The sequence below is a fragment of the Pteropus vampyrus genome, unplaced genomic scaffold (assembly GCF_000151845.1).
Source record: "Pteropus vampyrus isolate Shadow unplaced genomic scaffold, Pvam_2.0 Scaffold123, whole genome shotgun sequence".
In the NCBI taxonomy this organism is placed as follows: Eukaryota; Metazoa; Chordata; class Mammalia; order Chiroptera; family Pteropodidae; genus Pteropus; species Pteropus vampyrus.
The window spans coordinates 5,134,829-5,148,097 of record NW_011888904.1 but is presented as its reverse complement, the minus strand read 5'-3'; the positions used below and the strand labels follow the sequence as shown (position 1 = coordinate 5,148,097).

At 42.5% G+C, this 13,269-nt stretch overlaps 1 protein-coding gene and 1 long non-coding RNA gene across 2 annotated transcripts in view; one reads left to right on the top strand and one right to left on the bottom strand.

Moving 5' to 3' along the window:
* Positions 1 to 7,189, top strand: part of GRIN3A (glutamate ionotropic receptor NMDA type subunit 3A) — a gene marked incomplete at its 5' end in the record, with an annotated part of 152,984 nt that extends 145,795 nt beyond the window's left edge. Inside the window, 2 exons of the mRNA XM_023534238.1 lie at positions 3,024 to 3,352; positions 5,003 to 7,189. Coding sequence (XP_023390006.1) covers positions 3,024 to 3,352; positions 5,003 to 5,031 — 358 coding nt within the window. The remainder of the gene's footprint in view (positions 1 to 3,023; positions 3,353 to 5,002) is intronic.
* Positions 7,190 to 11,793: 4,604 nt separating this feature from the next.
* On the bottom strand, positions 11,794 to 13,263 carry LOC111743812. Its single transcript, XR_002781889.1, has 2 exons — positions 13,149 to 13,263; positions 11,794 to 12,888 (listed from the first exon to the last, which is right to left on the bottom strand). It is a non-coding gene; the product is annotated as an uncharacterized LOC111743812 (long non-coding RNA).
* Between the last annotated feature and the right edge of the window lie 6 nt (positions 13,264 to 13,269).

Sequence of the window (13,269 nt, the reverse complement as noted above, 5' to 3'; positions counted from 1 at the left end):
TTCCTGTGCCATTTCCCTACAACTCAACACCCACCTGTAACCTTTCAAACACAGCAAGTGTTTGTGGTCCCAGAGCTGTCATGTCTTTTCTGAATAGTCTAGTGGAACATCGAAACTTGATGTTACATAACTGCTCTGGGGAAGCTCGTTTTGCTCATTTTTTAGTGTTAAGTACAGTTCACACACTGGTCACATTACACTCTAAGCCTGAGGAAGGGTTTGATACAAAATGCAACCTAAGCAATGTAGAGGCCAGCAATGTAACACACTCATTCCTTCCAATTAGACGCCAAGTCTGCCACTCAGCATCTGTCATCTTGCATTTATAGGTGGTCCAGAGCCACCTGTCAACTATCATCGCAATTATGATGCTAGTAATTAGAGTTTGACATGGAATCCAGTTTTTGCTTATTCTTCTATATTATATTCCCAGATACGTGTACAAAGTTCTGGAGAAAACCACATTGGCTCTCTCTACTTACCTGATTGCTGTGGTTGCCTGGACAGTCCAGGAAAACGTGTAGATGCCCCACTCCCAGGCTTTCCCCTCTATGAATCATTCTGTGGTACTAGAGTTAGTTCTGTTGACTTGAAAACTCTCTCTCCCTCTTTTCTTTCTGGAAGAAGATCTATGCAAACGCCTATGTCTGCTACAACTTGGCATCCCCCCTGTGTGCTCCATATTTATTGAATAAATAAAGCAATAGATGAATGAATTACTAACATATAGGTTTGAGAAAAGGCTTGGAGAAATTTTGGGCCATGGTATGAAAGTAGATGTTGCTCCTTTTTTATTTAAAGCAGAGAAAAAAGTAGATATTGCAAGAGAATTTATAGATAGTCCTTGGTTTATTCACCATGTTATCTTTTGGTCTAACTTTTGGTCTATCTTTCATCCCACTGGGTTTCCAGTACACCTCCTTTCCTCTTTCACCCTAAATACACAAAAATTGTAAACCACATAATACAAACCACAAATAAGATCATTTTGAAATTACTGAAACTCAATAGGAAATGATTTGAAGGAAAAATTAAAGGGAAGTGTAAGGCTAGAAGGAAAATTCTAACCACATCTCTGATCCAGGTATAAGGCCAGTGGAGCTATAGAATTTTTACCCATCCCAGGGCACAAGAAAGCTGAGCTCTGGCGACCCTTGCTCATTTATATGAGACTTAAACTATAAGACATAAACTATGAGACATACAGGGTGGTTTGGAATGTGTTTGTGTGTTTTAGTGGCCTGGGGCACGTATCAGTTAGTTTTTCCTGTGTGAGAAATTCTCTCAGTACTTAATGTTTAAAACAGCGAGTTGCTTATGAATCTGTGGGTCAGCTATGCAGTTTAGTGATCTAGCCCAAAGTTGGCTGATCTTGGCTACCTTTGCTCATATGTCTGCAGCCAGCTTGCAGGGAGGGGGAAAGCAGCTAAGGGCTGGCTGGTCTATTATGGCCTCAGCAGGGTCAACTGGGAAGACTAGAGACTCTGTCCCCATGGTCTGTTGTTATCCAGCAGACTAGTCTGGCTTTGTTCACATCTCAGCAGCAGAGTTCTGAGCCACACAGTGGAAATGTCTGAGGCTTTGTAAAAGTTTAGGCTTGGAACTGTCGCCTGCCACTTCTGCCACTTTCTGTTGGCCAAAACAAGTCATGGGACCAGACTAAATTCAAAGGAGAGGAAGAGCAGGCTTCCCCACCCCTCTTGAATCTCCCTTGATAAGGACAAGCTGCAAAGTCACATTACAGAGGGGCATGGATGAAAGGAAGAACAAAAGATTATGACCACTTTTGCAATCTACCACAGGGAAAAATGAAACAGAATCATCCTATAAAGTTCTTGTGTTTTTGTTCTCATCCATGTAACTGAATCAAGACTTTATTATCCCTCCTTTTCCCCCTCCCCCTGCAGGTTCTCCCTTTCTCTTCCTGGCAAGTAAAAATCCAGGAATAAAGTCTTGACGTAGTTATATGGATAGGAACAAAGGCACAAGGACTTAATAGAGTGTTTCTATTTTGTTTTGCCCTGTGGTAGATTGCAAAAGTAGTCATAATCCTTCTCATTCTCCTTCTCCTTCAACAAGACTAGAAGAAATCAGTAGCTATGTTGCTTAGGGCTCTAATCTGTTCTTGTAGCAAGAAGCTCTTCTCATTGCATCCAGCTGTCAGAGTGTATTTCAGAAACCAGATCCCCCTCTTCCTGTGCCTGGCCAGCAATAACTCTCTGGCTGTCTGTAGCCATCTCTCTGAGATAGTGGTATCTGGTTCAACGCAAGCCTGAAAGAGGATTGCGAATCTATTTCTATTTGGCTTTCATTATCCCGGCAAGAACTTGAGGCTTTCTTGGTTTGTTGTTGGTGGTGGTGGTGTTGGTGTTGTTGTTGTTGTTGTTGTTGTTGTTGTTGTTGTTGTTGTTAAGCTTCAGAACTGAGCTGTCAGTCTCAACCCACATAAAGTCATCCCTGTAATGGAAAACTTTTTGCTGAAATCTGCAGCTTGTATGCTTTTATTCTCCTCAAACTCAAGTAGTAAACATCGGGTGGTCCTGCAGAAGTCAGGATGAGCCATCTTATAGTATCTGTCATTGGGCTCATGCTTAGAGTTTAACAGCTAAATAAACGGATTCTCACTTTTACTAAAGCACCATCTTTCTAGCCATAGAATGTTTCAAGGCAGTGCTGATTTCTGAGCCTCACCAGCAGGAAGAGAATAAAAAGGCATCTAACACTCTTCATAAAAGAATGTACCACACTTTAGTCTATCAGCCCTCCAGATGATACACCCATTCCAGTTTCAGGAGAGCATAAGATTTGATGAGACCTTGAACTTCAGTTGACAAGAATTGTATTGGCTCCTTTTTTCCCCATGATACTATCTAGCGGGCAGTCTGTCCATGGCTTTGTTAGTCATCTCTGAATGCGTACCCAGCTCTACATTATTCACACAAGAAATGGTTTAACAGTTTGGAAACAACACTTTGAGAGCTACAGAGCGGAGGGTCAATCTAAAGTGCCTCTTTGTTTCCTAGGTCCATTGTAGGACCCCGTCAGCTCGCCGTGTGGAATACTTCCAATCCGAGTCATGACAACCGACGAAAATACGTCTTCAGTGATGAGGGAGGACAAAACCAGCTGGGCATCGGGACCCACCAGGACATCCCTCTCCCTCCAAGGAGAAGAGAGCTCCCTGCCTCGCTGACCACCAACGGGAAAGCAGACTCCCTAAACGGAGCTCGGAACTCAGTGATGCAGGAGCTCTCGGAGCTCGAGAAGCAGATCCAGGTGATCCGGCAGGAGCTGCAGCTGGCTGTGAGCAGGAAAACGGAGCTGGAAGAGTATCAAAGGACAAACCGGACTTGTGAGTCCTAGGGTGACCGCGCTGCTCCCCTTTCTCAGTTCCTGGCCTTCCTCCGACACTTTGTGATGCGTTTTTGTAACTACTGACAAAGTTGTGGGGAACCTGAGGTCTAGGTCTTCTTAGAGGTCAAGTTCGCTCTCCCCAGCCTAAAAAGTATCAGCAGCTCTTCCCAAGCTCACTCTCCAGGCCTCCAGGGTAGCAGTCTTTCCAAGAAGAACCTTAGTCAAGAGTGAACTCCGTGCAAGGGATCTGTGAATAACCACACAACCCCAGTTCTTGTTAACCTTTTCACCAGGTGCCACAGTAATATTTCTGGTTTTAGCCCTTTCTCTGCACTATCAACAAGAGATATAAAAAAAAAAAAAAAATTGCTACTCGTACCTGGTTGTTGGTTTTCTTCTTAGTACAGAACAGGATTATCCAGAGTTGTGGCTTTTGATACAACCTGTCAATCTAGATATCTTCCTGGGTTCTGAATGGGCAACAGGGTCAGAGCTAGAGAAACTTAGAAACAGGGAGGTGGGTGCTTAAAACGTTAACTGACCTCATTAGTGTCACAGCAGGCCAAGGATCAATTGGATAGGGCGAGAGCCGTGTTTTTGAGAAGGTCCTGGTTCTCCAACACCGTCCTGAGCCACCTTTAGTAGGAACATGTTTACATGATACTATGAAAGGGGACTGGGATGTGGTGAGTGGGAACAGAGAACAGACTGAAGAAGCATTAAAAATATATGCAGTGTTTTAGAACAAAAGCTCGGGGGCCAGAAAAGCAATTTAGCTAAAGAATGAATAGTGCTATACTTCTAATCTAACTAAGCATCTCCACTCTAGTGTGTGCCTTTTGTAAAAGAGAGAGAAAGAGAGAAAAGCAAGCAAGGTTGTGGCCTTAGGATGAAACTGGAATACCCCTACGTATTGCCTGTACAGGATATGTGAGCTGGCACTGTGAGTTAACTGAAAATATTCTGCAAACCACGGACGAGGCCATTTTCAAATCGGCAGTCACCTGTCTCTTAGCTCTGAGAATCCCAAAGGGAATGTCAAGCTTGTGACTATCACGAGCTTCACCATTCAGGAACATGCTCCCTCCTGCACCCCACCCCCGTTTTTCATATCTGTATTTGTAACAACCAAGTCAGTCTCTCAGACTCATACCCACTCCCCTCTCAGGAGCTATGAACAGGTTTGGTCTCTCCAGTTCTCCCCCTGGACTCCATTAATGCCCCCAGGAGGTTGATATCAGTAACCCGGTTTCCCTCTGCCTAGTGTACAACTTTCCCAGTGTGCAACTGCTCAGACATGCAGAAAGGGAAGGGAATACGGCCACTATTGAACTTCAGTTCTCAGTGTCAGTGTAGATTGGAGTCATCCAGGAGCTCGTTAAAATGCCGATCGTCAGGACCCTTCCCCAGAGGGTGGGCTAGAGACCTCTTGTTAACGAACACCCCCAGGTGACTGACACATGGGGTCCAGTCACTGCTCTAGAACTGTGACTGCCCCAAGCATGGGGATGAATGAGCAGAGCCTTTGGGAGAGTTTTTAGACTTGGGCACACACCTGCTGATTCACCTTCGTACAGCCCCTCCCACCCCAGAGCACCATTTAGGACTAGACTTCCTTGTTTATCAGTTATTTGCTTTATCTTCGCAGTACTCTCTGCGGCACCCCAATCCATGTGAATGCCTACAATGAGTTTGCGGCGCTGTGCCATGCCCTGGAGTCACAGCCACGGATCACTGGAAAGGCACAGCGGTACTTTGGGATGGAATTCCTGCATTTCCACCAAGAGCCACCCAGTCTCCTAGGGAAAGATGACACCCTAAGCTGTAATTAGATAAAACAAGCAATTAGTTAATTGTCTGAGAAAACCCAGGGGTGGACGTAGGCACCGAGATACTAAAGAGGGAGGTGGGAGGGTTCTAAAGTTAGACTTCATCAACCTCACAGGTGACACAGTTCCACAGTGAGGGAACAGGTGAGCCCTGGAAAGGGAAAGGACAGCTCTCCTATGAAATGCCCTATCCTCCCATGTTCTCACCCCAGGCCCACAAGTAGGTTGGCAGCTGCCTGTGGGAGATCATGCCCCTTAGCCATCCAGCAGCTAAGGATGCTGTGCAGACTCTGCCATCATGTTCTGTGCACCCCCGAACCTCTGCGCAGCCGGGAAGGCCAATGTACAGGCGTACCTCAACTCACATGACAGCCATGCTCCCGATGTTGTACATGGACGTTTTTATAACTCATTTCCTGACTGTACTTGAGAAGCTGGCTATTTAAAGGAACCCAGAGGTGAATTCTTTTGTAAAGAATCCTTTTGTAATGCAATTAATTATCCCTTAATGTATCTGTTTTGTAAGTTTGGATTTTTGTATATCGGGTTTACCTTAACTTAGGCTTCTCTACTGAGGCATTCCGAGCAGTGGTGGTAACAGGCCAGACTGCCCTGCCTCTTCACAAAGCAGATGACCAGTGCACAGCTCCTCACTTGGTCAAAACCGTAGCCAGGATATGGCAAGCAGCTGCAGGGACTGAAAGCAGACTTACTGTCGTCAGCACTGCTTGAAATGCCTCCACGTTCTGGATAAAGAAAAACAAAGCATAATTGCTTGTGGTGAAATGAAGCAGTCTTCATGTTAAGTAGTGATGGTTATTTTTATTGGTAGTGATTGAACAGTGTTTTGCAATTTGTGAAAAAGTATGTTGTGTTTTGTAAAAAGGTTTCATGAAATGGTGAGTCCTTTGAAAATCCTCCTTCTGTTCTACTCCACCTCTGTTCTCTCAATTCCCCTCACTCAAAAAATGCAAAGATCAGAAGTCCTCAGGTGGATGGTGGTTCTTTGGTAAAGAAGAAAAACTTAAGGGATGCTACCATGCCTCCTTTTGTGGGCTCCTATTTCATGAAGTCAGGAAGGCCATTCTCTTCCAAGCTCTGGTGCTGGGAAACCTGGAATATGATGGCCTGATTATGTCACCCACCCCCAACCCTGTTTTCTTAGGGGTAATTCCTGGCACAGGAAGCACACAATAAAGTATGACCAGATAAGTTAGAACAGATAGATCAGTTCATGTAAATAATAATGGCTCCAATGTATGGATGCCTCAAGGTAGAGCAGCGAAGGGGATTCCTCCAACAATTAAAGACAAGTTGGAAGAATGACTGGGACCCAATCAGTAGAGGTCTTTAATGTGCCTGGAGGTGACTCTCCATTTTTCATGGATCTTGTTGCACAAGCCCTATACCGGAAGCAGCTCTGAGCCAACCAGAGACGTGTAAGTGGAACAAGTGCCGAGTAGGGCAGAGCAGTGTCCTGGGGCAACAGGCTGCTCCGTGTTGGTGCTGGTGAGCGCTTCCTGGGTGTGGACAGAGAAGGAAGGGGAAAGAAACTGCTTTAGAGCCTCTCTTCCTCCCAACTCAGATTTTTGATAAGAAAACCAGAAAATCCAACCAGTCTTCAGAAGGAACTGCTTTCTAGTCATCGAAAACACTTCACTATCTTCACTGTTATCCCTTTCTTCACCCACCGACCCCATCCATCTAATCCAGGAGTCCCTCACTCTTTTGTTTAGTTTCTAATCGTTTTATGAGAATAATGTACTTAAAAGTATTTTCTTAAGGTTTGTAAAGAGTGTTTGTTTGCATCGTGTCTTCATTTTAACGTGTTTGCAATCGCTCCGCTCCAGGAAGAACTGAAATGCTGTCTTGTGAGCATGAAGTTAACAGGCTGTTTTGATCCAGCCACTTTTCTTGTACAACCACGTGGATGGACTAGATGTCCTCAGGTCTTTTCCATCTTCAGTTTCTATGACTGTGGAATAAATGTTCAGATAGAAACTTCACTTTCAGATGTACCACTGCCATTGTCTTTGGGGATTCAAATGTTGATGTGGTACCAGCCCCTTCCTAACAGGAAACTCACTGATGCGGTGATTTATGTTTATTTCCTTGCTATAGTCCACAGTGGCACAAAATATACTGAGAAAACTCAGAACCCTGGCATCATGAAGTAGAACTGAAATGGCTTCATCTGAGAGAAACATTTAGGAAAAGACACAATATTAAGAGATCTCTGGAAAATCTCTGCCCTGACCACCCTCATTTAGTAATTCAACAAACAGCTTGTATTTAAGTGCCAAGTGCTGGAGACACGATGGTGAAGAAGACGGGCATGGTCTCTAACCTCAGGGACCTTCTCACAATCTTTCCTTTTCATCACCTATAGACAGACATTACTCTAAAAGCTAGCATTTATTGAGCACTTATTTTATAAACCATGATCTCATTTAATCTTCATTAAAACCTCATGCCATATATACTCTAGAGGCTAGACCTAGTCTAGAGTAGCTAACCTAGACCTCTAGTTTATAGATGGAAAAACTAAGAGTCAGGGAATTGTGTGAGCTGCCCAAGGTCACACAGCTCCTAATAGCAGTAGCAGAGATTCTTATGTAGGGAGTGCAATTCCAGAACCATACTATAATGTCAGGATTCTAATCAATATAACTTCCTCTTCTTCCTCTAACCTCTTTTAGTCTTCATGCCACGCCTCAGCCTGGCCCCCAGCTCTATAGAGAAGAAAGCTGATGTGGTAAACTGTACCTGCACTGGTCCACTGAACTCAATACTGTAGCCCCCGAGCCTCACAGAAAGTTTTTGGCATCTGTTAGCTTTCTAGTCCAACCAAGAACCGGTATAAACACAGCTGCAAATCACTCAGCAGCCCTGTAGCCTCAGGCATCTTGAAGTTCTCTGACAACTCAGTTTTAGCTGCTGGCAAACTTGCCGTCATAAATCTGCTAGCTGGATGTGCTCTTCATATACATTCTTTTGAAATATGCCCAAGTCAAATCTCATAAAAATATAAACCTACTATAACCTAAGTCAACAGCCGACATACCTAAGCATGTTTTGTATCATTCATTCGTTCATTTTTTTTTTTAATGATTTTGAGCCAGGCATTGGACTGGCTGCTGGAGATAGAAAGATGAAAAAGCAGATTCTGATCCCACTGCCTCGTTGAGGAGACACAAACTGGCAAAACGATGTGATAAAGAAATGCATATCAAGTACTTTGGAAACAAAGAAAACACTTTTTGTGTGTGTGTGTGTGTGTGTGTGTGTGTGTGCGCGCGCGCGCATGCATGCATGTGTGGTGGAGAAATTGAGTGGAGGGTAACAAGCATCCCAGGTAAAATACCATATGCAAAATTTGAGTTGAGAAAATGTGGCAATAAGGCAACTTAGGAACATCAAATATTTCAATATGACAGAAACATAAAGCACAATGTGGGTGGCAAGCTATAAAGACTGGAAAAAGGAAAGCTAAATTGGATTTGTATCCTAAAGGCTATAGCATCCACTAATGGATTTTAAGTTGAAGAGGGAAATATTTAAAAGATCAGGATTCTCACCACTAGGTGGAACCGGCTGTCACTCACATGCATTTTGTTTGTAGGGCCGTGAGAAAGTGAAGTTAACTTTAAGAAATATGAAATAAGAAATATGTTTAGCACAGTGCCGAGAATCACAATAAGCACTCAATAAATGCATAAACGTAATAGGTGAGCAAGGAGAAATCTATGATCCTTTTGGTTCAACTCTACTCTAGAACAAAGTACTACAAGAACTCTCAATGAATAGGGAAACACGACGCAGTCCTAATCTAGGGCCTGGTAAAGAGATCCTTCTCACATTAAAACTATCACGGATAGATATACTAGGTTTATATAAGTCTTCAGAAAGACTTCAAAAAGACCTGTATTTTCATTTATTATCTCTCTGATGACAAGCACTTTACTGGTACAGGAATCTACTCAGGGTAGAACAGTAGAGGTCTAATTGCCACATTTAGATTCTGCTACTCAAGTGAGTGACCCTGGAGCATGTTTCCTCATCTCTAATATAAGGACATGGTTTGAGGTCCCTTTGAGGCCTCGTATCCTAGCTTTCGAATCATCCAACGCGGAAAATTCAAGAAAAAGAAAACCCCAAAACAAAACCAGTCAAGGTAAAGCAAAAAAGCCAAGAATCCAAATTTGGCCAAAAATTGCCCCAAAAAAAAAGCAAAACTAAAAAAAAAAAAACCCCAACCAACAGGGGGTGCCCCCAAAAAAAGCAATGGGTTTAAAAATCAAAAAAAATCCCTTTGGTAACAAAAAAAAAAATTAAAAAGCAAGCAAAAAGTGGAAAAAAAACCAAAATTGAAAGTAACTTAAAAACCGAACAAAGTTCCAACTAAGGGGGGAAAAAAAAAAGACCGAAATCAAAAAACGGGCCAAAAAAAAGCAGACTTTTTAAGATCTGTTAGCAGAAGCATAGAGCTAAATTAACTTAATCATGCAAACCTTTACTGAGTACTGTGTGCCAGACCTTCCACTGGATATTAAGGATTAGATTAAGACATTGTCCTTTCAATGTCCTAATTATAGAAACTGTGAAATATGGCATACATAAGGCTTTGATTTCTAATATTAGGAAGGGACCAAACTTGGGCAGAAATCCCCAAATTTATAGTGGGACAATTACAGATCTAGGAAATTTTAGTTATTTCCATGCCAGGGTGAACCCAATCCGACATACACACAACCCACCAACTTTCTACTTACTCTCAGTAGCTGTCTTAAGTCAGGCAGGCGGACTTTTGCAGTAAGAACAAGTTGAAACTTTTCTGCAGATCCACTTAGGTACTTGAATTTATCAATTGATAGTCTGCAGGAAAAACCTTAATGACCAAAATTTAAAGGAATTCCACACCAGCAAAAAACCATGGAAATAGATGAGAGCAGCATGTAGCTTTAAGAACTGAGCCTCACCATCCCAGTAGGTCTAATAAAAGATGGGTGATCATTTTATTGTCCAGAATCTTTCCATGAATATGCCCATGATATCAAATCACAATCATCACGCAAGTGGCATGCACATAGTACCTGCCTTTGAAGAACAAAGATGCCTGTGGGGATCTGGACAGAGAATAAAGAAAAAACAAGGAATCCCAATGGAAATTCATGTAAGGATGCGATAACTAGCAAAAACCACTGAACACCTTTCAGAAAGATCCCTATAGTAGGTAAGAAAGTAAGAGCCAAGCCATGTAGTTAAGATGCATCCTGGGGTGCATCAGCCCTGATTTTGGTCCAAATCACTGAGACAATTTCCAAGATAACAACAAAAGAAAATAAAAAAATGGAACTAGAGACCGCAACTAGAGCTGGGGGCGGGGGGCGGGGAAGACTTCTATAATCTTTGAAATCGGCATTTATAGGCATTAAAGAAATTCTCTTTTCAAAATTCCGTATGGATCTAGAGAAGTGATTCTTAACTTTTTTTCAGATTTTTGAAGTTTCAAAATTCCTGTAAGCATCTGAAAAAAAGCCGATTAACATACATACTACACAAAATTTGGTACACCATTTGTGGGTATTCCTGAAGCTCATTCATTGGCTTCTTCTCTAGTGAGAAGCCAGACTGTCCAAAGATCACCAGTTTTGGGTCTATATCTGAAAATGTTGTTAAGAGCTCTCCCTGTGTTGCCTGTGACTCAAGCTAGTTGGGACTAGGGCTCTCTGCTCTTCCCAGATAGAGGAACTTCCCCTAAAACCAGCTTCCCATGGGACTCGTCATTTTCCTTTACAATCTTCCACAGGCTCCACTGTCCCCTGCAGCTGGACAGCTAGCTTTCCTAGTCAAGAGTTATAAACAGTTACTATCCAAACCCAAACCATCTGCTACCCAAGTAGTCTATCTTCCCCTGAACCAACAAAGTTATGTCCAAGATTGTCCTATAAGAACAGAGCAGCAAAGGGATTACTGACTGAAAATGCATTGTGCCCAGAAGCAGGGCCTGACCCTATCATGGCTCTGTGTGTTGGGTAGGTGGGATGAGGCGATCGAGGGACTCATGTCCTCTTTGATGACACTGTAAGATTGCCCAGTTAAACTCGTTCCTTAACTCATACCCATGACTGTGAAATTCATCATAAATCCATCACAAAAGGACATGGAATTTGTCCATACCCATCTCCTAGGACGGGTGGTGATCAAGAAGGGATCCATTTTGCACAACCCCTTACCAGATACGTAAGACCTCTGGTTTGCTTGCTATAATAAAATTTGTAATTCGAGAACTCTCAACCTAAAGTGCCAGGCAGCCTTATACTCCCTGGCAAACAAATCACAATCTCTTACCCCCTAGTGGACTATGGAAGAGAACTGAGAAGAGTCAAATAAACCATCATCTTTTAGGTATAATCTCTCCCCAAAACACACTCAATAAATAACTGGGAGAAAAGTACTTCGATCAATCAGAGAAATAAATAATTTAAAAACAGTCAGCCTCTTAATCTGATTATTTCTGTTCAAGAGAATTCAGTTCTAGAACAGCAGGTGTAAAATCAACCAAAAATGACAAATAACAGAAGTTTCAAAGAAAAACACAAAGCACAAATGCAAACTGAATCCTGCTTTAATTGAAGGTAGTGGAGTATAAAGTCCTAAAGAAACATTACAGACAATCTTCTGGAAAAAGGGATCACAACAACCCCTTTGGAGAGGCTGATGAGAGTAATTCATAGCTCACCAAGGCCTTCCTGTGTCGAGTTCCCCGAGTACGCAGAAGATCTCTTTACCCTCAGTCCTGTTCCCCATCCTCTGCAATCCTGATTTCATTTTAACATAAAGGGGGCTATAGTATCTGAAATTATTCTGGCCTCAAGAAATTTAAAGACTTTAATGAGAACATTCGAAACTGAAATAACTTCAACAAGGAAGCCAGCTGACCTTAACAAATTACTTTGCTAGTGAATAAAAAAATGGATTGACTCATCCTGGACATAATTTCATTAAGGCTTCAAACCATCCAGGAAAGAATAGCACAGTTATACCATTTTATAATCCAAGTTTACAAAAAATTTACTACGAAAATCAAGAAATGTGTGTGCCCATTTCTAAAAGATCAGACCCACCCTCTCCCCTGATAGCCATGTGTCTCTTCTCTTCTTTGTTCCCTTCTCCTTGTCAAAAACACTAACTTCACTTCTTCAGGAGGAATGGATAGTGCAAGATTACACAGTGAGCCTGAAGAAGAAAATGTACAAGTCTAAAAGCAGGAAATAAACAAGGCTAGTAAGGAAGACAAAAAAGAATTATTTGTTTCTAATTCATTTTAAACTTGACTTGCATTTACCAGTCCTTTCACCTGAAGTCATCTAGCTGTTAGAGAGGAGAACCTGGATGGAAAGTCTGTGAAGGGAAGGTAGTTGACAAACTACCTGGTAGGTGACAATCAAGGAGAGACGAGGTAAAGGTCTGATGGTTAATGAATAGGCGCGTGTCTAGCCAGCCCCTCTTCTTCCCCTGGCTTGGATCAACCAATGTAGATGCGATGGAAATCATTGGCACCAAAAGCAGCATTACACTTGGGACACTTGCGCTGGCGGGTGTCATAGCGTGTCTTCACACACTCAAAGCAGAAAACATGAAAACACTTCGTAAGTACAGCATCCTTTTTACGCATGTTGCAACACGGACACGTCAGGCGTGCCTAAAAAAAAAAAGTCAGAGTCTGAGCAACAGTATAGGTTTACGATCCAAAGGGCTCTCATACATAAGCAAACAAACAAGAAAATGCACTAAGCACTAAGACAAGAGTACCATTTTTCCTCCCCAAATTAAGCCATTCTCTGGTTACCTTCCTGTAAAGAAATTCAGTATTTATTCTCCCATTCTGTTATTTGTCTTCCTTACCAGCCTTCAGGCCTTGACAAAATAACACAAAGCAAACACAGAGGCAGTTTTTCTAACCTTGTAATCCTTAATTTCCTCCATCAGAATCTCATCGCATTTGGGTACATTGTCTGGTTTCTTTGTGGTCTCCAGCTTCCTTCGAAGTCTAGAGATGTCCTCCTGCGGTAGGACAGTATAC